The sequence below is a fragment of the Pararge aegeria genome, chromosome 7 (genome assembly GCF_905163445.1).
Source record: "Pararge aegeria chromosome 7, ilParAegt1.1, whole genome shotgun sequence".
In the NCBI taxonomy this organism is placed as follows: Eukaryota; Metazoa; Arthropoda; class Insecta; order Lepidoptera; family Nymphalidae; genus Pararge; species Pararge aegeria.
In genome coordinates, this window is record NC_053186.1 from 17,280,145 (window position 1) to 17,307,504 (window position 27,360).

Below are 27,360 nucleotides of genomic sequence, written 5' to 3' on the forward strand. Positions count from 1 at the left end.
CGTAGGACGCGTAATAGAGTAAAACCATGCGTTAAACAACTAGGCGACTTTCGTCATTCAAGTTATTGAGTAATAACACTGGTAGAAAGGTAGAAGGTGTTTAATGTTTATCAGACTTTATGACATTATTGAAGTTTGACATAAAGAAATAGAACCCAGAGATAGAATGAAGTGCGTGAAAGCTGTGAAATGAAAAGTTAAGCGTGAACCATAGAACCGGACTTCCGGTTTCCGATTATAAAACCAGAAGTCATTTTTATTACGGTCGTTGATCTGTGTTTGTGCAAATGGCTAAAAAAAATATTCATAAAGTTTTCTATGTAATATTTATGTCCATTAGATATTTTTTTACCTTTAGTGTCTGTGCCCTATGGTTACTAATAATTTTAGTCTGTGGTTAATAACACAAAAAAAAGTTACAAAGCCATTTGCAAATATATTTGTGTACAAATTTTTGTAACAACAAACCTCTTTCTAATAAGATTATTTCTTTAATATGTCAGTTGTTTCAGTAGACTGGGAAAAACATTAAAAATGTGGTAAGCCGTTAGCGATACAACAATACAACAATTTTTTGTTTTGACGAAGTGTTTTCCCATACGCTTTGTGTTTTTAGTTCGGAAATGCCAAAGGAGTTTCAGAAGACCAGTGAAGTGTTACCTTTTACTAAGTATGGCTTGTCCTCAGTTAAGGAATTTAGGAAAGTTGAAACTGAAATACAGCATTTAGAATACCTGAAAAAGATTGGTCTATCCAATGAAGAAATAAAATTGTATCAAGAGAACGAGGCAGGCTTCTTAGATCAGCGTCAGAAGATCGAATCAAGTATCTTGAAGGCAAAACTGAAGACTTTGTATAATAAAATTAAAGATTCACAAAATGAAGCTGAGAGGTTTGTCTTTACTTTTTGATGTGTGTTTTATGAAAAAGCATAAAATCTAAATTGTTGATTTGATGTGATTGTAAGTTGCTTTTAAACTTATTGAAGCCCTCACTCGAGCAGCTCATCCTGAGCTAGCTATACGTTGCAGGGAAATGAAACCTGGAATTTCATCATAATATGTGTGACTTACTGCCAAATTTTCAGTGATTTGTGTGTCAACGCTGCTCTAAACTAAACCTAATTGCTTTAATTCTGTGGAAGTAATTCCCTTCCTATTTTTAAGAGTCATCTGAACAACCTCTCTTTGAGTGATGGTATTTGAAGTTATCGCTTTATTATTGTTTTTAAATGATGTATTAAAATCTTCTTATATATGTTATATATATTTTGTATTTAAATATTACATATATTTATTTGAATTATCTATGTATTTGTATCTATGAATTTTAGTATTTATTACAACACTTGGCACCATCCCTTTCTCTTGCTGTAAGTCCTTTCTACAAGGGTTGCCTGTAAAAGATTGCTTGCAGCAATAAGGCCGCCTTTGCATGTCTAAATTTTTTACTGTATACTCCTAACTGTTTCTTTGCCTGTGTGTTATATGTGCAATGATATAATTCTGGCAGAAAGCAAATCGTTCATTCACAATTTAGTTTATTTTACTACATGTTTATGGTAATTAGGTTATTGCCTCAATTTTTTCTAGAATCCTGAAGGCCATAGATTTGTTAAATGCATTTAATACTAACATTTTAGCCCCCAACAATTGTCCTGTGATGCTCCTAGCACATCTTCTGCAGTAGCAAAGGATACAATCAGTATGGTACACAAACAAGCAGCAAAATTCTATGCCGAAGGGCATCCCATGAATGAGCTTAAAGAAATCGAAGAAGATCTCTTTGGCCATCTAAAGAATGAAAATATCATACCAATAACCAAAAGGCGTAAATTACTGAGACATTTAGAACGCAAGAAGGAGAAAGTTATATCCCAACAAAAAGATCCCGGTATTGACCCTATAGCAGGGCCATCTCAAGTAAAACCTGGAAGCTTATGGGATGTTAAGGAAATCCCTGTGAAACAACCACCATCAAATTCAGATAACCGTATCATAGGTAATGATTTATTATATTTTAAAGCATGCTTGGTCCTTTTATCCAAAATTTGCTAACTTTCTAGGATGTTTTTATTAAACTGACTATAATAATAAAAGTGCAGGCAGCGCAGCATCAAAAACTTTACAGCAGCCAGCCATACAAAATAAACAAACTTTGTTGTTCTTGTGTTCAAAATTGTATGACAAATAGCATGAAAGTTTGCTTATGTTAATGGAGAGTTTCAGAGCTGCTAGATAATTAATATTATAAATGTAAAAGTGTGTTTATTTGTTTGTTTGTTTGAGCTTTGCCCTAACTAAGCAACCAATCAACTTGATTTTTGGCACAGAGTTAATAGAAAGTATGGAGAGACATTTATATATACATTTTATCCCAGAAAAACCAACGGTTCACAACAGACTTGTCTTTAAAAAAAACGTAATAAACGCCGGCCTAAGCCAGCAGGCAGCAGTTAGTAGATAAAAGTGTTCAAATAATTGTTTCAACAAGTTTTCATAACATCAAATAATTATGTTATACTTTCTAGGACCTAAAAAACGGACAATGTATACCATAAAAGAGGATAAAATAGTACGCCTGGAACCAGTACAGCATCGGGAAAATGCAGACGAGGAGTTCAGGGCCGTAGATATTGTAGTACCAGTTAATGCTGCTGAGGAACAGCTTTTAGAAGGCACAAAGATGTGCTTGGATGACATCAAGAAGATTGACAGGTTTAAAGATTATGAACCCGGATTACCCTCAAAAGTATGTATTTCAAAATTATTTTTTTCTTCCACTTCCGAGATCCCAGATCACAAAATTACCTGTTAGGGTACGGCCATTATATTGAACCTTGTTCTTTTCTACGCAACGTCTTACCAGTACGCTAAATCGGTTAGCGGCAGGTCTTTGTCGGTAGGTTGGTACCTAGCCACGGCCGAAGCCTCCCACCAAACAAAAATAATTAGTAACAACTTATTATATTTGGCGCAATTAAGACAATGCCAGGGCGGCGATATCCCAGTGGTTAGAACTTCGGTTTATCGTAGTATATACTCCAATCATCTAAGTAATTGACGGCTGACTGGCGTATCGGGCAGCTACCCTGCTTTCCGAGTCCACGGCCATGGGTTCGATTCCCACAGCTGGAAAATAATTGTGTGATGATCATGAATGTTTATCAGTGTATATTCTTCAGTCCCCATAACACAAGCTACGATTACTTTGGGGCTAGATGGCGATGTGTGTCGTATATTTATATTTATTTATAAGTTTCAGTGAAATATACTCAGTAGTTTCGGCATAATGCGCGGCGAAGATACAGACGGACAGAAAGACAGAAAAATGATGATATAATAATAAAACTGAACAGGTCCAATACCTGTTCAGTTTTATTATGAGTATAGATAGAAGAGTGGATGGAATTTCATGTTTTTATTTTGGTGCAGGTGCTATTCCTCAAAAATATATCCACGAGAGTACCTCAGGAGCAGCTGTCACTGCTGTTCAACCAGTTCCACCTGGAGAATGGAGGCCCGGTCGAGTTGCGACTGATGTCGGGTCGGATGAGAGGACAGGCCTTTGTAACATTTCAAAGTAAATTCTATTTCTATTATGTTAACTGTTGATTAATTGGCAAGTTGCGATGCTAGTTGATTGTAATAAGCCTAGTGGTAACTTTCGGGGGGCCGACCTCGAATCCCAGCACACACCTCAACTTTTTTAGCTCTAACGGTGAAGGAAGACATCGTGAGAAAACCTGCATGCCTGAGAGTTTTGTATAAGGCTACTCAAAGGTGTGTGGAGTCCACCAATCCACACTGGGCCAGCGTGTTGGACTTACAGCCTTAAACTCTTCTCAATATGGGAGGAGACCCATGCCCTTAAGAATGATGGATAAATAGGGCTGATAATGGGTTGACATAGGTTCCGATGGATGAAGTTCCAACAGTAGCATTACTACAAGATTTGCTTGCTTGCAATGAACTCTCATAATTTTGTTTTTCTGACTAAATTAATCCTTTAACTCCATTCAGGTACATCAATAGGCTGAAGATGATCTGTAATTTTTTTTCCAGGTGAAGACCTAGCCATTCAAGCATTGGTAGAGATAAATGGTACTATATTGGGAGGACAACCAATCATTGCCCAGTTCGGGAGGAACAGTAATCGTATACAGATGGAAGAGAACAGATAAACACATATTTTTTATACTTGTCTAATGTCTCAGTGTATTAAGTAAATACATTTTATTATTTATTAAGTAAACTAATATATTATACTTATAATCTACATTTCTTGTAAATAAAGCATAATTAACGAAAATGATGTTGTTTATCCTTTATTTAATGTGTATAATAATTATGTTATTTTGATACATTTTCAGTTTTACCGAATTTCACATATCAAAAGTTATAAGTCGAATTATTTACCCATGTAAAAATATTAATACACCATATTACAAAAACGGGATCTTCACAAGAACTCTATAGCAAAACTGTTTCAATACAAAACCCTTTTCTGATCCCTCAATCAAACAAGAGATAAAAACAAGTTTTTATTTTTAATTTGTGAAAAATGTTTTGTATTAAAACAGTTGCATAAAGTGTTGCGATATAACTAATTAAGATAACGTAATACACCGGATGATTCGTAAAAACTGGATAACATATCTACAGATTGAGAAGGCTTTTTGGTTTTCAGATAAGGAGTCTAGACAGTAAGTGAGTTGAAGTTTTTTAATCTACGTATAACAAACAATTGCAGTCTTTTAAGTGCATTTTGTAAATAGACACGCGTTGCTATTAGTTATCTGTACAGATATTCATTTTACAAAAAAAACCGATATAGGTTAGGAGTCCACAATTCGCAGATGAAACCATCATTTACGCTCGACCCGTTTACACGCGATGCTTATCTACATAATATATCTGGTCGTTACCGCACGCCACGTGGTCTTATCAATGTTTCCAACCTTACCAATCTAATTAATGCATCCACGATAATTCCATTAATTCCTTTTATTTTCCCCTTTACAATAACACTAATTTAATGTCCTTACTTCATTCAAAATTAAATACCGTCTTATTGATAAACATATTTCGCACTTTATTTGAACTTGATAATATTTACGTTGACGTTGAAAACGACGCTTAAGTGTAATACAAAAATCTTTTTCCCAGTAATCTTACCTCAATAATCATTAATATAAATACTAATATAAAATTGTAACAGTGTCTGTATGTAAAGAATGCATTTCATGCAGCAGTGGTATGAAATATTTTGCATGGGCTACTTTTATTTAGGAAAACCTAAATTAAGGCGCTTCAAACACGTGATATTTGGGTATCAAATGAAAATTCAGTTTCCGATCTTCGTGCAGTTAAGGCAAGCGAATAGGTTTGTTTATTAATAAGACGGTCGACATTCACGTATCACGTTACGTCACTTTACTGCGCGTCTTTGGTCGCAGATTTCCTGCGTCGCTTCACGACGCGCTTCGGTGACAATCATTCGGACTCCTTTTTAGCTGGTGGCTCCTCGGCTATAAATAAAACAAGCACGTTATTAAAAACACGTCTACCGAACACTGCGAATTGTGACAATTACATTGTTATTGTGTTTTTTAAGCGGTGATAGCGCATTGGGTAAGACCTCGACCGCACTTTCGGGGCGCTAAGTTCGTATCCCAGCTGGCACCTCTGACTTCTGAGTTATGTGCGTTTTAAGTTACTAAAATATCAACTGTGAAGGAAAACATCGTGAAGAAACCTGCACGCCTGAGAGTTCTACATAATGTTCTCAAAGGTGTGTGGAGTCCACCAATCCGCACTCGGCCAGCGTGGTGGACTACGGCCTTAACCACGTCTCACTGTAGGAGACCCGCGGTCTGTAGTGGATTGGTGATGAGTTGATGTGATGATGTTTTTTTTTTGCCAACTTCTTAAGTTTACCCAAGTTTAGATTTTTTTGCTTGTATATTTGAAATATAATGTGTAGATATTTTAAATGTGGAATAAAAGTAATTTAATACTCACGCTTGAACTCGTGATGCGGGGGGTAGTGTTCGGGCGGGTAGTAGTGCGGGTAGGCGGGGAATCCCCCCGCGTAACCGGGGTAGTATCGACCATACGGTGCAGCGTATATTTGAAATATAATGTGTAGATATTTTAAATGTGGAATAAAAGTAATTTAATACTCACGCTTGAACTCGTGATGCGGGGGGTAGTGTTCGGGCGGGTAGTAGTGCGGGTAGGCGGGGAATCCCCCCGCGTAACCGGGGTAGTATCGACCATACGGTGCAGCACCGTATCCTCCTGTAATAAAACATACGATTTATTAGTCCGATATAGGTTAGGAGTCCACAATTTGCAGATGTCCATCATTTACGTTAATCTACATTGTATTTCTGGTCGTTAGCGCACACAACGTGGTCTTATTAATATGTTTCCAGTCTTACCAATGTAATGCATCTACAATGGAGAACACTGCTGTCAATTATTAGTTCAGCTTACATAGTGCTAAATGTTCGCTTCTTCAGTTTGTACTTTTTTCGATTTTTAAAACTTTCAATTGATCGGTGTCTAAATCATAACAATACAAGTATGTAATTAAAAATAAAACACGAAATTGAATCAAACGCTTCTCGCTTTTAATAAATGATAATGCTATTTTAAAGCTAACAACAAGCTGATTTCGGATTTTCATTATTTTAAATGAAATTCAATAAATAAAAATGGCGCCAAAACGCTCGGTTTGGGGTCACGTGACTGCAATAGTCCCCAAAGTTTATAAAAATTTAAGAACTGATATTATCCATATAGCCGGCGGGCGGCTCGATGTAGCGACTTTATTTTATGGCTGACTAATGCGTTTTGTTTAATGAACTGTTAGACTTGTAGTGGAATAAAAAAAAGTGTTTTTCAGCTTTGAAGTGGGTGATATAGATTCTACGGTTACCTGGAGGCGGCGGCGGGCCCCCGTGCGGCGGCGCGGGGTGATTTGGCGCGTTAGGGTTCGGAGGCATCATCATTGCTGCAACAGTTAATATTGTAAATTAGTCGCCATTTCGTAGCTAAATTTTTCTTAGATATGTTATAATGTTAGATTAGCGCGGTAGGCAGGATACTGCTTTCTGAACCTCAGGGCTGTGGGCTCAATTGGACAGCGATCGATCGAATAATAGAAAATGTTTGTGTGATGAAGTCGTTAACTGAATGGTTTTTCTTTGGATGGTTCGAGTCTCATTCGATTTAGCAGTTGCTCAGCTAAAATTGAACCGTGTGAACCCGCAATAAGGACTAAAATTGGACGCAGTGGTGTAGCCTAAGAGCATAAGAACAGAAAATTATATTTACGTGGATGCGGCGGTGACGTTATCTGCGGTTGCGGCTGCGGGGGTCCAGCGGTCGGTGGCAACTGGGCGTCCTTGTTTTCCACTTTCATTTCTAGCGGCTTCTCTTCTTTGCGGTCGACTGGACCTGTATCGCATAACCTTTATGAATTCAACTAGCTTCGGCCCGCGACTTCGTCTGCGTAGACTTCTTAATTGGGTCTAAATAACAATTTTTATGTGAAACATCCATGGGCGGAGGGTAACCCTGATTTTTGGCGTGGCGACACAGGCCCAACCCGGCCGTGGCATCGCCACGCTATATAATTAAATTTTTGTATATCGTATGTAACAATATAAATGAATATTAATTTTGTGATAAAACAATCATTATTAACTTGTCTTGTCATTATGCAATAACTAAACTAAGGGTATGCAGATTATAGAAAATTATAAAAATCTCAGTACGAGTTATAAATACTTAAGCCTACCCTTACGTTTTTACTTACCCTGTGCATACCCTCTATGCACGTCTCTGGCGTGACATACATACCAAATCTCAAAGCAACCTGCCCGCAGCTTATCTCATAAACTATTTTAAATTTTCTCTCAGGCACTGCTTGAGGTATCGGGATAAAAGGTAGCCTCTGTTCCTTTCCATGTCAAAGGCTGCATGCATGCCAAATTTCATACAAATCCGTTCAGCCGTTTTTGCTTGATTGAGTAATAAACATCCACACTTTCACATTTATAATATTAGTTGGATGACACTATCGTTCTCTACAGACCAGGCATTATAAGAAATATTTATTTATTTTTTAGCTTTTCAAGGGAAACAAACAGTACTGTTACACATAAAATTAATGCCGTATTTTTATATATAAACCAATGAAGTTTCCACAACTTGAAGTATCCTTGAACTTTTCGTATTATTTTTATTTTCTAGCCGGTTTTTTTCGCGTGGTGCGCATGTTAGTCCTCCAAGATATGACTGAAATAATGCAACAGTTGCAGGTTTCCAGATATAATTTGGGAAAAAATGTCTACTAATTGGACACGTAAAATACGCAGTGACAACCAACAGTAGCTATGTCAATATTAAAGGTTAAATGGGGTCACGTACAACAACAAAAAAGACAATATTAAAACAATAAACTACATGCGTGTGTAAATATAATGTAAATTAAATACTTAGGGTTCTCAGGATTTACGTGGCTTTTACAGGAAAACTGAGATATATGCTACTAATGCCCGTTTTCACTAACTCTAGGCATCGCGTAAATATAATGTCTCATGATTTAGACGATGTTTATAGCAAAAAGAATGTTTCACTAACAGTTAGGTGATAACTATTAGTGGACGGTTGATCTATGCCTAGCAAGGCAATGCCTAAATAAGGAATCGTTACTTATTTAGGCATTGCCTTGTTCCTCGTTAGTGAAAACGGGCATAAATAACGTAACCGTTATTTATCTTCATTTTTGCTTCACATTTAGAGATACTTTTCATAATACAGCCTTTCCAAACATTTTGGTGTGTAAAGTGCGTATATTAATATACAATATGCAGTATCCAAATGCACGATTATGTGCCCGAAGACGTTACCTTCATTGTCCTGTGCAGTGCTCTCCGGAGGAGGTTCTTTGTGCTCAGGTTTGTTCAGCTCTGTGGTAACGTTGCTATCGGGTTTTACTTCTGTGGTGGACACTTTATCCACTTGGGTCGGCGCGTTGGGTCCCGACTCGGACTTGATCGCGTTTTGATCTTGCTCCATTGGCTAAAATAAAGTGCGATTCATTAGTTTTTTCCTAAATAAAGATTTGTTTATAGCAAAATGTTTATGAAAGACTCGGTTCCTTGACTCTGTCTGGGGCAGGGAGTTAACTGGTAGAAATCACCTTAAGTCACCTTAAGAAAAAGTGTTATATGCTTTCTATACGGTTTATTATATTATCAACTTTATTACAATAGAGTTACAACAGAGTAGTAGACATATAGTTGTAAGTGTGGTGCTGTTATGTATATAGTTTTAGGTAATATTTTTGTATTTACTATCATAATATTTTAAATTTTTTTTTCTTAAAATTTGTATTCATAAAATATATTTGTCCTTTTTTTTTTTTACTAAAATATCTCGCCTTGAACTTAGTCCTATTTATATTAATATTATATATTTTACATATAAATAATTTTACTTCAAATTTTATGGACATTGAAGAAAAGGCATTACTAACGTTACTAACGGGGGGTCCCACAAGATTTTTTTAACTTTTTTTTTACACAATTACTCAAAAGAGAATTAGGTGCTGTTCTGAGTAATCTGTGATCTAACCTCGTGTGGTCTAGTCTGCTGATGCGGTACGGAGCCAGGGTTGACACCTCGTCGCAGTTGTTCCAATGCTCGCTCCACCATGCGACTGAACGTATCGTCGTCTACAGCTGGCTTGCAGTGCTAAAAGAAAAAAAAAAAGAGTTACTTATTTATTCACACAAATACTGATTAGTTGCAACCCTACCGACTTAAGGATTACTCACGTTAGACCGTGTCGGGTTTAAGTTGAGCGTCGGTTGTAGCGTCATTATCATCATCATATCAACCCAATACTGATCCCACTAAAGAGCACGGGTTTCCTCCCACAGTGAGAAATGGTTAAGGCCGTAGTCCAACACGGTGGGCCAGTGCGGATTGGTGGACTCCACACACCTTTGAGAACATTACGTAGAACTCTCAGGCATGCAGGTTTCCACACGATGTTTTCCTTCACCGTCGAATCGAGTGATATTTGAATGACTTAAAACGCACATAACTTAGAAAAGTTGGAGGTGCGTACTGGGATTCGAACTCGCCACCTATAGCAATCACCGCTATAGTATCCATATAAATAACAAATAAATAAAAATTTCTTTATTCATGTAGGCCTATCACTGGCACTTATGAAGCGGTCATACATATTTGTTTACATAATTGTAAGGGGATGGTGATAACTTCTCTTAAATCTAAAGCTACATTAATACTTATAAATCCACAGATAAGCACCTAGACGCTGAAAAACATTCATGTGCATCACACAAACATTTTACAGTTGTGGGAATCATACCTACAGCCTTGGACTCAGAAAGCAGGTCCACTGCCCACTACGCCAATCGGCGGTCTGCTTCTACTACGTATCTTACCTTCTTCAATTCCTCTTGGAAGGATTCGCTGCTCTCGACGAACTTGCGCTTCTTTGCTTCGAACTTCTCTTCGATCTGCTGCAATTCGTCTTCTAGTTTCTTCTGATGCATCGTCAGTGACTGAACTTGTTTCTTCAAAATCTGTTAAAGTAAAAATAATTTTATTCAAAGTATTATTTTTTTTTTAAAGTATTTTGGTGCAATAGCCCTTTCTATAAACCTTTGAATTAAAAAAAATATGTAAAAAAAATTAAATCGTTTAATAATAATATCATATTTAATAGGGGGGGTAAGGGGACTGTGGAAATAACATCTTATGACTTATATCTATATCTTACATACTTCAAACACATTGTAAGGAATCAGATCGACTATATAATGATCAATAATCGCTTTCGTATAACTGTATTAAAAGTACTAAAACTTACCCTATGGCTGACATTAGGTCTGACCATAATCAAGTCATTGCCACACTATCGTGCTCACTTGAGAAAGTAAAAAAGGCTTCACAAAAACCTAGAGTAGATGTAAGAAAACATTCAGACCTTAACATTAAAACTATTGTGGCGAATGATAAAAACAAGTGGGCCAGTCGATATAAAATCTGGAAAAGTTGGTTTGGTAGAAGAGAAATGGAGCGCACTGAAGACAATAATATTGGATACAAGTACAAATTATTTAAAAATGAACTGGATTCCTAAACAGGAATCGCGAGTGCAGCAGAATTATTTCGCCTCGCGAAAAAAGATAGACTAGAATCTGACTGCCAACCTTCGCTAGTCAGAGAGGCACCGCAAGAAGAAGAATAATTAATAAAAAATTGTACGTAAAAAATAATAATAAAAATTAATAGTTCAAACAACTAAAAAGAACATGGAGAGTTTTGATTCGCCTTGGGGTTAGTACACAACATTAAAAGGCTGTTATTGTTTTTTTCTTTTTCTACCTGAAGCTATGATATAGTCTAAGATGGTAGCGGGCTAACCTGGTACCATGGTATGTATGGTAGTTATTTTAATTCAACGATAATTCTTTCCCCTTTAAGGCAATTATGCTCTGGAACAATCTGCCTGCTGAATTCCGTAGAAGTAATTCCCGTACTGTATTTAACTCTTGGAGTGATGGCATTTGAAGTTGTTGCTTTATTATTGTTTGTAAATTATGTATTAAATTTAACTTATATATTTTATGTATGTTAATAACAATATAAATATAAAATATTATGTATATTTTATATTTATATTACGTATATTTATTTCAATTATGTATGTATTTGTATCCATACATTTTGGTATTTCTGTATATATTACAACACTCTTGACACTATCCCGTTCTCTTGCTGTAAGCCCTGTCTACAAAGGTTGCCTGTAACAGATTGCTTGCAGCAATAAGGCCGCGTTTGCATGTCTACATTGTGTACTGTATACTCCTTACTGTTTCTTTTCCTGTATGTTATACGTGCAATAAAGTGTTTCCTTTTCTTCTTAAATCTATAACTCTAACCGGTTACACGCGTGATCGTACCGGAACGCTAAATAGCTTTTTTTATAAAGTAATAATTGTTGATGGGAGGTCGAAAACACTTCAGATGCAAGGACGGCCGATTGGCGCAGTGGGCAGCGCTTCTACTTGCGATGCGGTTCGATTCCCACAGCTGGAAAAATGTTGCTGGAATTGTGTGATCATGATATAATTTTTGCTTAAGTTAAAATATGACCTATGCTTTAATTCTATTTAATTTTTAATTTTTTAATATGTAACTATTTATAAGTTCACTGCTTAAATAATATTGCACGCCTGAAATGGCAAACTGTAAGCCCCAAACTTTTAGCTCATAAGACCATTATATGTACTGTTTATGCATTAAATGAATTATGAACACCAAGACACTTAGTCTTGGTGTTTATATGTATATTATTAGTATTTAGGTATATTATTCATTAAAAAAAAATCCTCAGTCATCTTATTCATTTATTTAAGAGCACTATATTACACGTTTTTTAAACATAGCACATGCACAAACACATGGACACATGGACTGTCAATGACAAGTGCACATAGCATCTTCTTAGTACTCATAAAACAATCTGCGCTTACTTTGGTTCTAGATGTCGAAGTGTGTCGTAGCATATTTATATTTATTTTCGAGGAGCCCGCATTCCGCCCTGCGTCTAATTCTGAGTCAATTTGAGGCGTAGGTGTTAAATTATCACAATTAAGCTTAATTTTCTATACTCCACGAAAAGCAGGAGAATCTGTGTGGTGTAATTTATAATTTCTTCAATCCTTATACTCCACACCAAACAGATCTTCGGCAATATACCCTCTACGCACGTTTCGCTCCGAAACCGGTGCATCCTCAGGAGATGTTGACTTTACAATGAATAATTGTTAAGTGAAAAATTCGCTTTTTTGCTTTTTTTTTTTTTTTTTTTGCTTTTTCGGAAGGTCACTTGCCGATAACCACCTAAGGGGTTGCTACGGCGTCACCGGGGGAGTGGGGCGAGCGCGAAAGCTCGCCATGAGAAGAGCCCCAGGGCTCGACGACATCGGGGGGAGTATGGGAGACGTCGACCCGAGGGTGCCTCCTGCGAGGACTCGGACCTCGGCTCGGTTCGACGTTAATCTGACTGTTGGTGGACTTTTGGACTAATCATTGTTTAGTCCGAACGCCCCCGTGACCGTGGTAAGGATCCACGTCCGGATGACGTCAGAAATCGGGGCCCTCGTCTTCGCCGGCGAAGACGCTGTGTATGTTGCGTGTGTGTGTGTTGTTGGGACACGTTGTCGGTTGTTATTTTATCGTCAGGGGAAAAATTCGCCAAATGTGTCGCCTTTTTATACCTCTCTAACCCCCCACCTTATCTATCTAAGCCCCTCCCACCGCATTAGTGCCTCTGAATATGTTCAATAGAGGTGAAGTTGATAAGTTTATTTATTCGTTTAAACGCTTGGTAATATATCATGGATTTCCGCGAAGTAACGCCTGCTTCTATCCAATACGTAGGTGTTAAGCCTAATATGCCTGTAATAACACCGGCAGCCAAGATCTCTAGACCGGAACACAGCATTGCAACAATGCTGCTTAGCGGCAGAAATAAGCATGGCGATATTACTCCTCCGGATGAGCTGTCGCAAAAAGTTCTACTGCTACTTAAAACGGTTCTGTGGCACGTCTGTATCAGTAGGGTGGTAACTGTATAGGGCCGGAACTCACCTGCATGCGCGCAGTGGTGACCACTGAGCGGACGTCTGGCACCACCGTGTCGGAGAATATCTCGTTGATGAGGCGGTGATTGCGGAGATAACGCGCGTATGCCACGTGCTTCACCGATAGACCCTCGTCTTGGTCTGGAAGTTACACAAACATGGAGAAATATTTAATAAAACGAGATTTTTTGATTAAGAAGGGAGTCCTTTGTTTTGATTATATGTGGGGGGGAGACACACACACACACACACCTAGATGGTAATTACGTCAGCGGTTATTTTTTGCGATGAGATTTCAAATAGACAAGTCAAGTTGTACGAAAAAATTGTTTGCAGGATTTAATTTAAATAATCTCAGACAAATATAAAAGTACAAAATGTAGCCGGGAGGGCCTTGTAAAGTAATAAATCTGCTTGCGTAATATTTGTACGGCCCTTAACATAATATTTTGTTAATCTTTTCAGTTTGTTGTTGATTATTAATAAGTTTTAATATCCAGTATAATTTGGAAAGCAGAGCAATAGTAGATTTCACTCCGCCGGAAATCGAGGCATCTATCGTATGTGAATTAAAAGTGATTTGCCACTGAAATCTAGAGATCTGCCAACTTTAACAACGTGGAAAAACAGCAAAAATGGTCACTTATTTTCTGAGATCGTATTTTAAACTTTAGCCTGTTTTTTCTTTGCATGTGTGATGAAAATCATCGTATGAAACGCGTATGGTACATAACTTATTACACTCTCGACTTCCTTATCGCCTAACACCACCTCGACTGTAAAATGCAACGTAACCGTACTTGATGCATAATGTACTATAATTGTATTCAATTTATCGTAACGTACCTTCTTCATCCTCCGCAGGTTGTATGTCAATTCTCCTGTCTTGCTGCTGTGATTCCTTCTGAGACGCTCCTTTCTTGGTTGAGCTTTCTTCTTCTAAGTTACCAACTGTTCACATAAAGTTGATTGTTCTATTAATAACAACTTCTTCAACTATGTTTTGCTATGCAGAAGCAACATCAGAACTGATTTCGTAATAAAACAAGTTCTGAACCAAAACAAAATATGTTTATGGAATACTTGAATCTAACTGGGACAATTCAATTCCTCGAATTATGTGTCAATAAATTTTGTCCTTAATAAATAACCGTTATTCGGGTCAAGGTAAAGGCCAAAGGGAAACCTGGCCGAAGGTTTATTTCTGGGCTTACAAACCTACTTCTACTAAAGTCACTGTCTAGGGCATCAAATAAAAAAGCTCAGAAAGCCCTTATTGTAACTTGCCAATCTTCTATAGACAGATGACACTAGAAGGAGAATCTTTGTTGAATTGGCTGATAAGAAACTTTCTTACGTCTGCTTCATAGCAGACGGAGTGCCTTAAACGCTTGGGCCACGATTAATTCACCCGTAAAAGTAGAAAATCTGTTATTATATAACCTTATTTCAAATATTTTCGACTAAGGGCATTGAATCACTAGTACACCAGTGGATGCGTAACCAGTTGTGCTACCAGAAATATATATCCAGCTCTATGGAGGGTATCTCACCCTTGATAGCGGACGGGATGACCGCAAGGTTGGGCAATCATTTTGGGGTGGAGGCCGGGATTCCCCGCTGGTGACGCAACCAACAATATGCATAGAGCTGATTGGTGTCTCACTCACTTGACCTAGTTACTAGTTGCGCAACCTGCGCAACTGGCGCTCCTCCCGTGTACTCCTTGGACGTATAACAAATGCAGTGGTTAACACTGCATTCTACGAAACTTCTGTCTGCGAAACTTTGGTGTTCATTGTTTGGTAGCTCAAGACAAGAGACTAAGGTGGCCCGATCGGTGACGCTGTCATGGTGTCCTAGTGAGATACTAGCCTAAGGTGACATCTTTAAGACCTTAATAAATAATGGATATTTATTACTAAAAATGCTGAAACTTCATTAAATGTAAGAGCAAGATCACATTATTCTCAACAGTTTCTTGTACACTATACTGTCAATCACGGCGGAATCAATATATTCATTAAAAAACGATTCCCAAAGACATGAAAGTAAAAAAAAAATATATTTCGAAGCACACGGCACTAACCGTATAACGTAACGATGAAATTAAAGCGGACTTCATAATACGTGTATAAACCAAACAACCTTTACGTAGTGAAAAAACATACAGCTCGCTCGCAACGTAGGAGTCGTTTTCGAGTATGCAAATACTTAAACATCGGAGTAAAATGGATCTTATGTGTTATTATGATTAAAACTCAAATTTGCCTACAATTCTTTTGTACGGGCTTTTGACGGAACGTTTGTAAAACAAAAATCGGTAGTACAGGATTTGGGAGCCAAAAATTTACTACATAATTTAATTGACTGTCAGCATCTTTGGAAAAGTGCCTCGCTGCTTTGGTTTCGAAGACGTAGATTTTATTTAGTTTTACATATTTTATTTTAGGTTATTTTTCTGTACAATTAATATAAGGTAATCAAACACTGTCCAATTTAATTGACTAAATAATTATTTAAAATTTTATTTATTATTTACTAAATAATTTAATTTTTTACATTAGGTCCATTTTACTTTGACGATCCAGAGTTTAATATGCGACAACGACTCCTCTCGTACTAAGGCTGCCGATGAAATTAAGAATCTATACTGAAAGTCCGTACCAAATACTAACTATTATAAGTAAGTATATAATGAGTAAGTATAGTGTGATCTTACTGATTACTGTCATTCTGTTTAAATCCATGCAAATAGCTCCATACCCTTACCAACGGCCTTGTTCTTCGCGGCGATGTACGCGAGGTACGCAGGCGAGTTGTGGTACGTCTTCAGGCTCTTTTCGTACTCCGACTAGTAGGTACCCGTGCGTATAAATATATGGAATGATGGTGCATGTGGGGGAGAAAATTAGCAGAGTTTATATGTGCGTGTTTTGTTAGTCACAGTCGTAGAAATCTTAATAACAAAGACACTAGAACTTTTGCGTACGTGTCAATATTATGTCGCCGCGAACGTGACTCAGAGCACACCAATTGTTATTTAATACTAAAAAAATATTTGAACTAGAAATAATTGTTAAGATTCTCTTAACAATTATTTCTAGTAATTGTTAAGAGAATCTTAACAATTACATTATAATAATTATTTTATATATTACCGCCGCTGTACAACGAGTACATTGCTGAAGATCTCTTTGGTGTGGAGTACAAAGATTGAAGAATTTATAAATGACATCATACAGATTCTACTGTTTTTCGCGGAGTATAGCGAATTAAGCTTATTTTCATAGTATACTCAAAGTGCTAGTGGGAATTTTTAGAGACTTGTTATTAAGATTTCTATGGTCACAATACATTGTGGGCGCACGATATGGCTGAGTTTGGTTTCTCGTGACGATTTATGATTGCTTGAATTTTTAAATAATAAATGCCATGATTTTTTTTACTACACAACGTGTAACGAAATTACGAATTAATATTGAAGGATGCATATGTATATTTTATACTGTAAAAATATTAAATATAAAATAAGCTTTTTCCATACAAACCAATTTAAAACATTCTAAAGTTTTACAACTATCATGTTTACATGGCAACCCTATTGAAGATAAAAGATCAACACGCGCATAGTACTTAATAAAGTGACAGGAGTCACATGATTTTAATTTTGAAATTTTTCAGTAGAACTATGACTGTGGTTTAGTCAAAAACTATTAGGTTTACGGTTTCGCGGATAAGTCTCAGAGATATTACATAATGTACCTCTAAAGCCTTTGAAGTATCATTTCGGTTTTTATTTACACGTTGTATACAATTTGCAGAGGCATTACTTGAGCGATCACAAAACCCCGAGAAACCAGTACTGTAATTTTTGGACTTAAAAAAAAACTCATAGTGATGTATGCAAAAGTGTATGTTTCATGAAAACCATTTCGAATTTGTATACTGTGCAAAGTTTTTTTTACAGTGGCAGGACAGTTAAATCCTAGCTTTACTACGTGGGTTACATACATTGAATGAATTAATGATACGTTAATTACCAACTGCTTTAACTTTTGGTACATACAATTCCTAGTAAATACGCCCACTTTGATATGAATGCCTGACGAGTTTCAAAACGATCAGGGCTCTCAGTATATGAATAAGTCTCTGAGAGGTTCAAAGACAATTGGATGTAAATTGACAAAAAAGAGCGTGATTTACTCAGAATTATAACTGGTATTGTTTTAACATTATATCGGCGAGATAATATTGAGAAGTTAGTAAGAAGGATCTGATCATTGAGGAAATAGGTAGGTAGGCTTTCTAGACTAATATTAAACCCATCGTTATTTGCTCATTATAATAATTTCGATGGTTTCTATTCATTGCATTTATTAATAAGGGTCGGTCTGCAGTGTCTGTCATTGCCAGTGGCGTACCATAAACCAAAAAAAAGAAAATCTCCTGTAAGAGTTATAAAAAACCTATCCTTAGGTATTTATAACTCGTACTGGTGATTTTCTTAATTTTAAATCATCTGCATACCCTCACCCTCTATGCACGCCACTGGTGTCTGCTAGTTTTTTTTTATTAAACCAAACATTGTTTCTTAATAAATTGAAAATGTCTGTTTCCAATTTAAAAAAATTTATGGCCATATTTCTTCACCTTGTGACAAGTATCGGATAGTTTATTCACAAATTCTGTCTTTGACACTTAACATATAGTAACGACACTGCGATGATAGCCTAATCGGTAAGGCTTCGGTTTGCCTTTTGGTGGAAACGAGTTGGATCCCCGGACCGGAGTAATGTGCATTTTTATTTTAAGCAATTAAAATTATCACATGCTTTAACGGCGAAGGAAAATATCGCGAGGAAACCCTGCATGCTTGAGAGTTGTCCATAACGTTCTCAAAGGCGTGCGAAGTTTACCAATCCGCACTTTGTCATTTCCCGGGAGGGAGGCACCGGTGCGTTCCTGGGAAATCCCAGAGCTTTCCAATATGTGCCGAGGGTGGCCACCGAGGGGGTTTTAGAGGGAAGGGAAGCTGGGTATCTCACCAGGAGATTTGTCCACCGTCATCAAAAAAAGATCAGTGCCCCGTAATGGGTTTCTAAGGAAGTAAGTGACAAAACTAACGTTTAGGCCATCCGAAAGTTGTCGGACGGTGATAAAACAGGCCTTCAATATAATTCTCTACAAATACATCTCAGAGCATTTTCCGAAATCTGAGTACTTGATTTCGAATTAAATGGGAAAAGTTTTCGGCAAACATACGTGTTTAAGGGAATATAGTGTTCGTAGTAAAAAAAGGTTAAATGCTTTTCTCGCCGATATGCATGAAACAATGTACCGACACCTATTCCCACATAAACAAGCCAGTGACGTGAGTGCGGTGGTTTTATTCAGGTTTAAATCCCAGTTCGGTCACAGGGTGAACGGTACCTCTGCTTTTGTGCGCGAGCCATTGCAAATACGCGGGCGACGATTGGTATGTTTTCAACATTTCAGTGTACTGCGCCTACATCCAAAATTATATTGATTACAATATGCCCGCCCGACCGAATTAAACTTCATAATGCTTCTAAGTCTCTGTACTTTGATTACACATACGATTCCATTTTCCAACTTCAATATTTCAAAATATTTAGCTGACAAAGCATTTTAGATTCATTGGGAATAAATTTTGCCCCAAATCATAAAGAGCCAGCCAAAAAAAAATATCTGTATTTAGTTAGAACTTGTCTGCCTAAACAACTTCAAGGTCTTGGATTAGAAGCCCGGGTCAGGCCAAGAATTTTCAGTACCAGCCTGGAGTTAGAAAATTAGCGGTATCAACCCCCTTGCTGCTCAGCTGTGCACAGCACTTTGAGCCGTCGGTCTCGGTTGTTCTAACTTAATTGTGATGTTAGTCGTTAAAGCCCACCAACCCGCATTGAAGCAGCGTGGTGGGTCTATGGTCTAAAACCGTTTCTCCTGTGAGAGACGAAGGCCTGTGCCCCGCAGTGGCGTTAATAGGGTACGGATGGTGATTCCGTCTAAACATTATGACACCGAAGCGGTAGGACTATTACACTTATTAAGCTCAGTTTGAAAAATGTGTAGGACTAAAATTAACAAAATACATTGAGTTGGCCGGCGCTTTACATTTTATTCAAAAAGTGAGACGAAACGTATTTCTTCGTGGACGATGTACTTTATCCATTATTTTAAAAGACTACAAAGAAATTATGATATTCATAATAAAGAAATACATTCGAAGTTTCTTCATGTTTTATATATTTAGGTATTAGAAAGTTTTGCTCTTTTGAAAATTATTTGGATATTTTGATTATGTCGCTTGATTCGGTTGGGCAGACGGATTCTCTCGACAGGTCTGGTCTCTTAGGAGATATTATACATACAGAGCTTTGTCCATAACGGTGCTCCAGAGAAATTTAAATTATAATTAATACAGGATAAAATCACTATTGGTATGTAGAAAAACGCTAGTTTTAGCGTTTATATATTTAGTTTTTTATAATTATGTCGAGGTACATTATAATCTCAGCCGTAGGACGTCCGATGCTGGACATCTGAAGATGGTCTTTTGTAGGGATTCCCACTCGCTACGGTTTTGTGTCGCTTTTATTCAGAGACTCGTTTAATGTAGCCTGTCCAACTTGTGAGACTTCTACCAAAATGACTTATCTGTAAGCTAATCTTTTTATCGTAATTAAAATAGGCTAGTTTGTCACTTTTATGCAAGGTCATAGATATTTGTCTATGGTGTAAGGTGATTTTTATATCTGTGGCGTTTGGTATCTCGTAAGTTTAATTTTAAAGTGTTTTAATACTAAACACACCTAAGAAATGTATTATAGATTTCTAGGTGAACTTTTGACAGCTACCAAAGCCATATTGATCTTTTTGTTTTGCACAACAGATTTTTGGATTTGTGGAATGCAAATTTTACCAATCTACTTGTGCCGATATGCAAAAAAAAGTTTAAAATTGTGATACCGATAATGTACTTCTAAATGTTTTCAACTCTAATGATCTTTATAGCACAATATCGGTCGAATTTAATTTTGTAATTTTTTAAACACCACCGTCGATGTTTATATACCAGACACCATAGATACACATCCGTAATCTTATAAGTAAAGCTACAAGGTTATGTCACCATCCCCATATTCAGTAGCTGTTCTGCCAGTTGCTAACCCGATGACAACCGCAAAATACCCCTTTGCTATGTGCGTTAAAATCTACAATCAATTAGATGCAGGTCTAAAAAATCAACCTACGCGTTTGTTTAAGAAAAATCTGGCGCATTGGCTGTTTACAAAATCTTTCTATACAATATCCAAATATCAGACATCGAATTAAATATAATATTATTATTTGACAATATTATGATAACATTGACATTACCCGTATGTATAATTAATTACTTTTCAATACTTGCTCAGCAAGATTTTGCACGCAGGTTTAATAGTTGTTCTTGTTGAGCACTCTTAATTTCGCATGCGTTATAGTAGAATATTATAATAAGAACCTATGAAAGCTCATGTTCAGCGAATAAATTTAACTTTCGACGTGTACAACCAGCGCTGTCAAATAATGCATTTATTATGATCGAATAGGTTGGCAACTTTCTTGAAAAGATACTAAATACGGGAGCAGATCGACGGTTAGCTTAAAAAAAAAAAAAAAACTTATTCACCTTCTCAGCTTCGTATTCATCGACGAACGCGTATTTTTCTGTTTGCGGCAGGTCCCTCCACATTCCTCCAATGATGCGACCGATCTCCCAGAGTTTGAGATCTGGGTTGGCTGCCTTCACGCTGTCCCATACTCGGCGTGAATACCTCATGTACGGCATCAGGGGCTTTTCTGGCGGCTTCGGTGGTTTAGGGAGGCCGGCACCCTTCATTTATAAAAGAAAACAAAATTACACCTATGCGACTATTCCAGGCCGCTTTGGACAACGCTAGTTTTTTATGGCTACAATCGTTTAAGGCGAAAAGTTTTTGTAATTCTTTATGCCAACGAGCAATTTCATCTAGTACTGAGTTGTTTGCCAGTAGTAGTAGTAGTAGTCTATAGTATAAAATACGAAATCAAACCTAGTTCGGTTCACCGATCCCGCCTAGTAAATTAGTGGTTATAGAAAAATTCTGTGACGTTCGAAACATGGTATTGGCATGATAAACTCACTCTGCCAGCCCGTGTTTTGTCGTCCTAGCTCGTGTCGTTGTGTTAAAAGTTCCCTTGTTGTTATATACCTAAACTCTTGCTTTGTCTAAAATCCGTGATCTTTAGCATTAGTAATTTTGAAAGCATTAGTATTAAGCCAGCGACCCCCTCTCCGATCTGTGGTCGGACAGAGTGTAGGCTAATAAAATTTTCATTTTTACTTGCTTGTATTACTTCTCCCGCCAACGTTGTCAATGCTGTCGAAAACCTTCGTGGATGAGTTAACCGTGCCTATCTACTGCGGTTGGAATCCAAGGTGCGAATGTATGCTGGTTGAAGGAGCGCGTTTTGAGGTATTTATCAACTTGCGTCGCCGCTCTACCTAAATGCCAATGTTGCCAAAAATGTTGAACATGGTATTGGCATGATAAACTCATCCCGCCAGTCCCGTTGCTAATCTTCTGCAGTTGGAACCCAGGTTGGGAATGGGCACTAGAGACTCGTCTTGTGGTATTTAATAGCTGCGTCCACCCCCACTTTAATGCCTACGTTGCCAAAAACTGTGACGCTTTGAACATGGTGTTGGCATGATGAACTCACCCCACAAGACAAGTTGACAATCTTTTGAAGTCGGAAGCCAGGTTGCGATTGTAGAAGACGAAATGGCTAGTCTTGTCGTTTTTATTCGCTTCCGTCGCAACCCACACCTAAACTCTGTTTTTAAAAACACTAGTGACATTTGGAATATGTTATTGGCATGATAAACTCACCCCGCCAGCGCCCTTGCCGATCTTCTGCGGTTGGAAGCCAGGGTGCGAGTGTATGCTGGAGACGAAGGGGCTCGTCTTGTCATCCTTGCTGGCTTGCGTGGCCGCGCCCGCCGTGCGTCGCGCGCTTTCTGCACCGAAACGGTGTTGTTGCCACGCGTACCCACCCGGCGGGCCCATGCCCGGCCCGCCCTGGTATTGCGGGTGGTACTGGTATTGGTTATGGTGGGGCGGTGCATTCATACCGCCTTCAAGCCAAGCAGCGCGGCAATACAATGAAAGAAAAAACAAAAAGCGTAAGGGAGGGGCGGGGGGCGGAAGGGGGCAAAATAAAGTAAACAATGCACTAAGGCCGAGCGCATACATACAATTGTTACGACATTCAACTACGTATCATAAGTTAAAACGTTAATGTACTGTTCAAAGGTATTCAATCAAAAAATTATTCAAATGTGTTAAATTAATTTATTAAACAATTATTTAAATATATTCAGTTAATTTATCTAACATGGATAAATTGTTTAGTTAATTCGTCATTTTAACAACTATTTCAATGTGTTATTCCAATGCTTGTCAACTATATTTACTTAATTCTTCATTCAATTAACTATTCAAATTAACACATTTAGTAAGTCAACAAATATTCAATTAAATTAAATAAAATTCAAAGTTATTCAATTATGGTAATTCACTAAGAAATTATTCAAATTTGTTCAGTTAACACATCAATTAACTATTGCCTAAATGTCATAAATTCAATTTTTATAGAAATAATGAAATATTATTTTTAAATTAATTATGTATGAATACCTTTCACGAGTTCAAAAGGACTAATAACAAAAAAACAAGTAAGTTAAATCAAATAAGCAATCATTCAAACATATTTAGTTAAACTTAATAATCAACAATTTGTCAGTTCACAAAGTCGTATTTTTTATGCAAGTGCACAAAATTGATATAAAATGAAAGTACATATTAACAATTTTAAGATCAAATGATATTTACAATGACAATGATTACATTAAACATGATTAATCAAATATTGCATTATATTCAAATAAGTGCACAATGGATTGTGTTAAAAAGTGAAATGATGAAAGACTAGGTATTTAATAGGAAAGCATATTTCAATTTAAAATGAAATAGGGCATGATTTGTATATTTAGATTTGAGGAGTAATGAATCTCTATAGAGTCCAAACAAAAATAATTAATTTTGCTTTATTACATTTAATTTATTGTTCTAATACTGTTTATATATGTAGCGATCTAACCAAATGTGCTCTATGGTTTCAGGACCTAGGTTTATATTAAAAAACCTTTTGTTTTGTCTTGTTCTTTTATAGAAGAAAATTGTGGCTCACAAATAATATTCCTTTCAAATAATTATAGATATGAATAAGACTTGTAAATTAAAAATTGCGTGTATGCACTGTGGCAGATGCTCAAATTAGTTTGGGTAGCACTAGCAGTTTAGTAGGCCTCTAATAGAAAACAAACAGATGTGATTGCGAGATGGATTCATTAATGTGTTTTTTTTTAAGCTTTCCCACACGCTATATAAAACTGAGCTATGATTGTAAATGTACTGTCACATGCTAGGAATAAAGTATAAGCTGATTTAAGTATATATAAAGTTACTGCATTAGGTATAGTAATGCGACATTCCTAAATAAGTAATCTTACAGAAAACTATGCAAATCAGTCCTACTAAGTAGATGTTGACAATGGACCCTTGTGACAGTTTAAATAAAAGCGTAGCACAGTTCTACATAACGGGCAGAGACCTTTAAACCCCAAAACCTAAATCGAAATGTGTGAAATTTTGAAAAAATAAATAAAAATGTAGTAAAAATAAATCACATTGGTGTTTACCTTTCATCATACCGAAACTCATTGGGGGGCCCGCAATCATGTAGTCTGTTTCAAAATAACAAAACATGAAACAAATCCAACTTAATAGAAACAATGTAAGTCTAATGCATAAAGAAAAAAATGAGAAAAATAAAAAAAAAATTATAAGAGATTAATTAATAAAGTACTGTTGTAGATGCAAAACTGTACGGTACAGAGTAATTAAAAGCAGAGATTATGCGCTTCATGCTTGTCTGTACATCTTGATTTTATAGATATTTCCCATCATATAAGTACATAATTCCATAATTAATTTTTAGTATCACTCAAAACTATAATTTTAGCATATTAATAAATTAAATACATACAAGTGGGTAAAAGATTACAACTTATATTAATAGTTACTGATCATACGGCAATAAATTTAACGTCCCAAGTTGCTGAATTATAAATTAAAAAACTATATTTTTATTCAAACAGAATAAATAATGAAGTGCATTAAATACTAAGAATGCATTAAGAATATTAAATCAGTTTGTTTCGTTAACTTCAAACCATTTGATATAACTTTATATTTTGTGTTGACGATTGGAAATACCTATAAGATCATTGCATACGACAGAGCGGTTAGATACCAGCATTAACTTAGTACTTGAACCAGCTAAGCTCGCAACAATCAGGTCTAGTACTTTATATGTTAAGTAGTATGTTAATATCTAACAACATTCTAAACTCACAACCAGGGGGTCCACTCTATGATAAAATTTATGAAATAATTGAATGTTGTCATTTATTGTATTTAAATTGAGAAGGTAACAAGCCAAACTAGTGTTATAACAATTGTAGTCTATCTGTCAGTTGATATCTCCAAGCTAAATGGCAATTGAACATTTAGTACATCTTGCAAGAAGTTATAGTTATATAGTCAATCATGCAGAATTTCTTCTGCATGATTGATGATTGAAAAGGCTATTCTTTTTTACTGCTGATGTGTAAAGGTATTGTCTTCTTCATAGATACAGATTAAATATACAAGCTCATGTATAGACCAATATTTCAAGATTTTTTATAGAGTTAACCTGTAGCGTTTTTACAAAACAGCACGCAATCTATTTTAAAATTTAAGACATTTAAAAGAACACATATTTTATTATTATACATCAAGGAGATATAAGTTTTGACTGCAAACTCTAGAATGTTTAAGCTAGCGTTGTTACATCTAAACCTGGAATACCGTCATTAAAAATATGAAGGTTTTTCTGTCGATTTATTTCTAAGTGGACACCCTGATAATTCATAAATTAATTAACAGGCATTCCTAGTGCCATATTATGAGTCAAGGATTTATAAAATCAAATACAATTTTATATGGTTGGTTTAACTAAATATTGGATATATTGAGAGGAATATGGAAGTATACAAACGCGGATTGGTCTGGGGGCTCGGCATTGACATAGATGTGTTTTGTTTGTAGCTGTTTGGTGTAGCCATCTTGCTGAAATCAAAAGAGTATAGATAGTATAGTTCCTTGATATAACATTACAAGGTTTTTCTGCATTTTCACAAGCATTTACAGTACTGTTCAATTGTCAATATGTACTATGCAGATATAAATACTATGATCCTATAAAATCAATAGAATATAATAGTCCATCGGTGTACTAAAAATTCGCCACAACAGCAGGGTTTGCCCGTAATCACTGCACTGGGCAGATGTTGAGTGCAGAAGATGGTAGTAGTGGCACAGACAATGCTGTGGCCCATTCTGTTATTTTCCCTCAGTTGCCTCGTACCACACGTGTGGGAAGACAACAATGGGACGAGTTGTGATATTTGAATACACACTCATCTTAGTTTGTGTTCTATTCTCTATACTTGTTTGAATTCTATAGTTATTGTTTAAGTGATACATATCAACACACTCCTTGCCGCTCACTACTGAATTCTTAACACTATAATTACCCTGCAAAACCAGTTGATAACGTTATAAAATAATATTTCTCTAGAATTAAATTATTATAAGCCCACTATTAGGATTTAATATTGCTTAGGTTATTCGGAAGGGTTGAGCAGTTTCACTTTAACCTTAACTATTTCAAACACTAACTATCCATCTCCTAGATGGATAGCAACTAGAACACAGAAATTCAATAAACATTTAAAAAAGCCTTTCTGGATATGAAAATGCTATCATGATATAAGGCAATAGTTTTTCTCTGTTGTCCCTAGTTCCACATTTGTTATCATTAACTTATTATTTTTCACAATTTGTTTTAAAAACCAACATATTCCGAATAATTGTTCCATAAAATTTTACAATTAAATGTAATTCGTTATTGATCTATTCGTTTCTTTTAAAAATAACAATGTTTATTGATGGAAGTTATAAATTACGAGTAGTACATCTAGGTTGTATTTGGTCAATTATAACCACAACCAGTCAACTATACCTGATAGTATTAAAAAGCTGTAATGTTTAGCCAAAACTTTGTATTCTTTTTATAATTATATACTCCAAAATAACGGCAACTTCATTCTAAAATTCTAAAATTCTTTATAATAGCGTCACTTGTAGACGTAGGACGCTAAATAATCAGCCATTGCGCTTCTTTTTGACAACGACAATTGACATAATCTGTGAACCTAATTTTTTTTTCGCAGATTGCATTGCTCTGGGTTTTAGTGTTTTGTTTCTCCACAGACAATATATTTTTTTTCTTGGCACCAGATGAAGGTATTTAAAGAATAAGAATTAAGGGGTTTGGATTTTAATGGTTCTACAATACTACTAGTATAATTTAATGCGGCCAAAGCCACTTCAATAATTTAGGAAAATGATTAATGGAGGCTGGAGATGTTAGAGTTCCAAAAT

The 27,360-nt window shown here is 36.3% G+C and overlaps 2 protein-coding genes across 7 annotated transcripts; one reads left to right on the forward strand and one right to left on the reverse strand.

Moving 5' to 3' along the window:
• Positions 1-416: 416 nt before the first annotated feature.
• Positions 417-4,311, forward strand: LOC120624911 (RNA-binding protein 41-like). The gene is made up of 6 exons (XM_039891707.1): positions 417-539; positions 617-892; positions 1,643-2,001; positions 2,531-2,751; positions 3,435-3,582; positions 4,065-4,311. The coding sequence occupies exons 1-6, from the start codon at positions 535-537 to the stop codon at positions 4,181-4,183; spliced, it is 1,128 nt and encodes a 375-aa protein (XP_039747641.1). The 5' UTR covers positions 417-534; the 3' UTR covers positions 4,184-4,311.
• Positions 4,312-27,087, reverse strand: LOC120624909 (SWI/SNF-related matrix-associated actin-dependent regulator of chromatin subfamily E member 1-like). 6 transcript variants are annotated; one of them, XM_039891702.1, is made up of 16 exons: positions 26,939-27,087; positions 25,913-25,983; positions 24,510-24,554; positions 22,639-22,883; positions 21,396-21,599; positions 16,469-16,556; positions 14,549-14,653; positions 13,710-13,843; positions 10,493-10,633; positions 9,651-9,770; positions 8,924-9,095; positions 7,344-7,466; positions 6,946-7,020; positions 6,279-6,302; positions 6,024-6,113; positions 4,312-5,530 (listed from the first exon to the last, which is right to left on the reverse strand). In XM_039891702.1, exons 2-16 carry the CDS (start codon positions 25,977-25,979, stop codon positions 5,496-5,498), a joined length of 1,668 nt encoding a protein of 555 aa, XP_039747636.1. In that variant the 5' UTR covers positions 25,980-25,983; positions 26,939-27,087; the 3' UTR covers positions 4,312-5,495. The 6 variants fall into 6 exon arrangements, with proteins under 6 accessions (XP_039747636.1, XP_039747639.1, XP_039747637.1 ...); XM_039891705.1 differs by lacking the exon at positions 6,024-6,113 and having other exon boundaries at positions 6,189-6,302; positions 22,639-22,766; XM_039891703.1 differs by lacking the exon at positions 6,024-6,113 and having other exon boundaries at positions 6,189-6,302; positions 16,475-16,556.
• Positions 27,088-27,360: the final 273 nt, after the last annotated feature.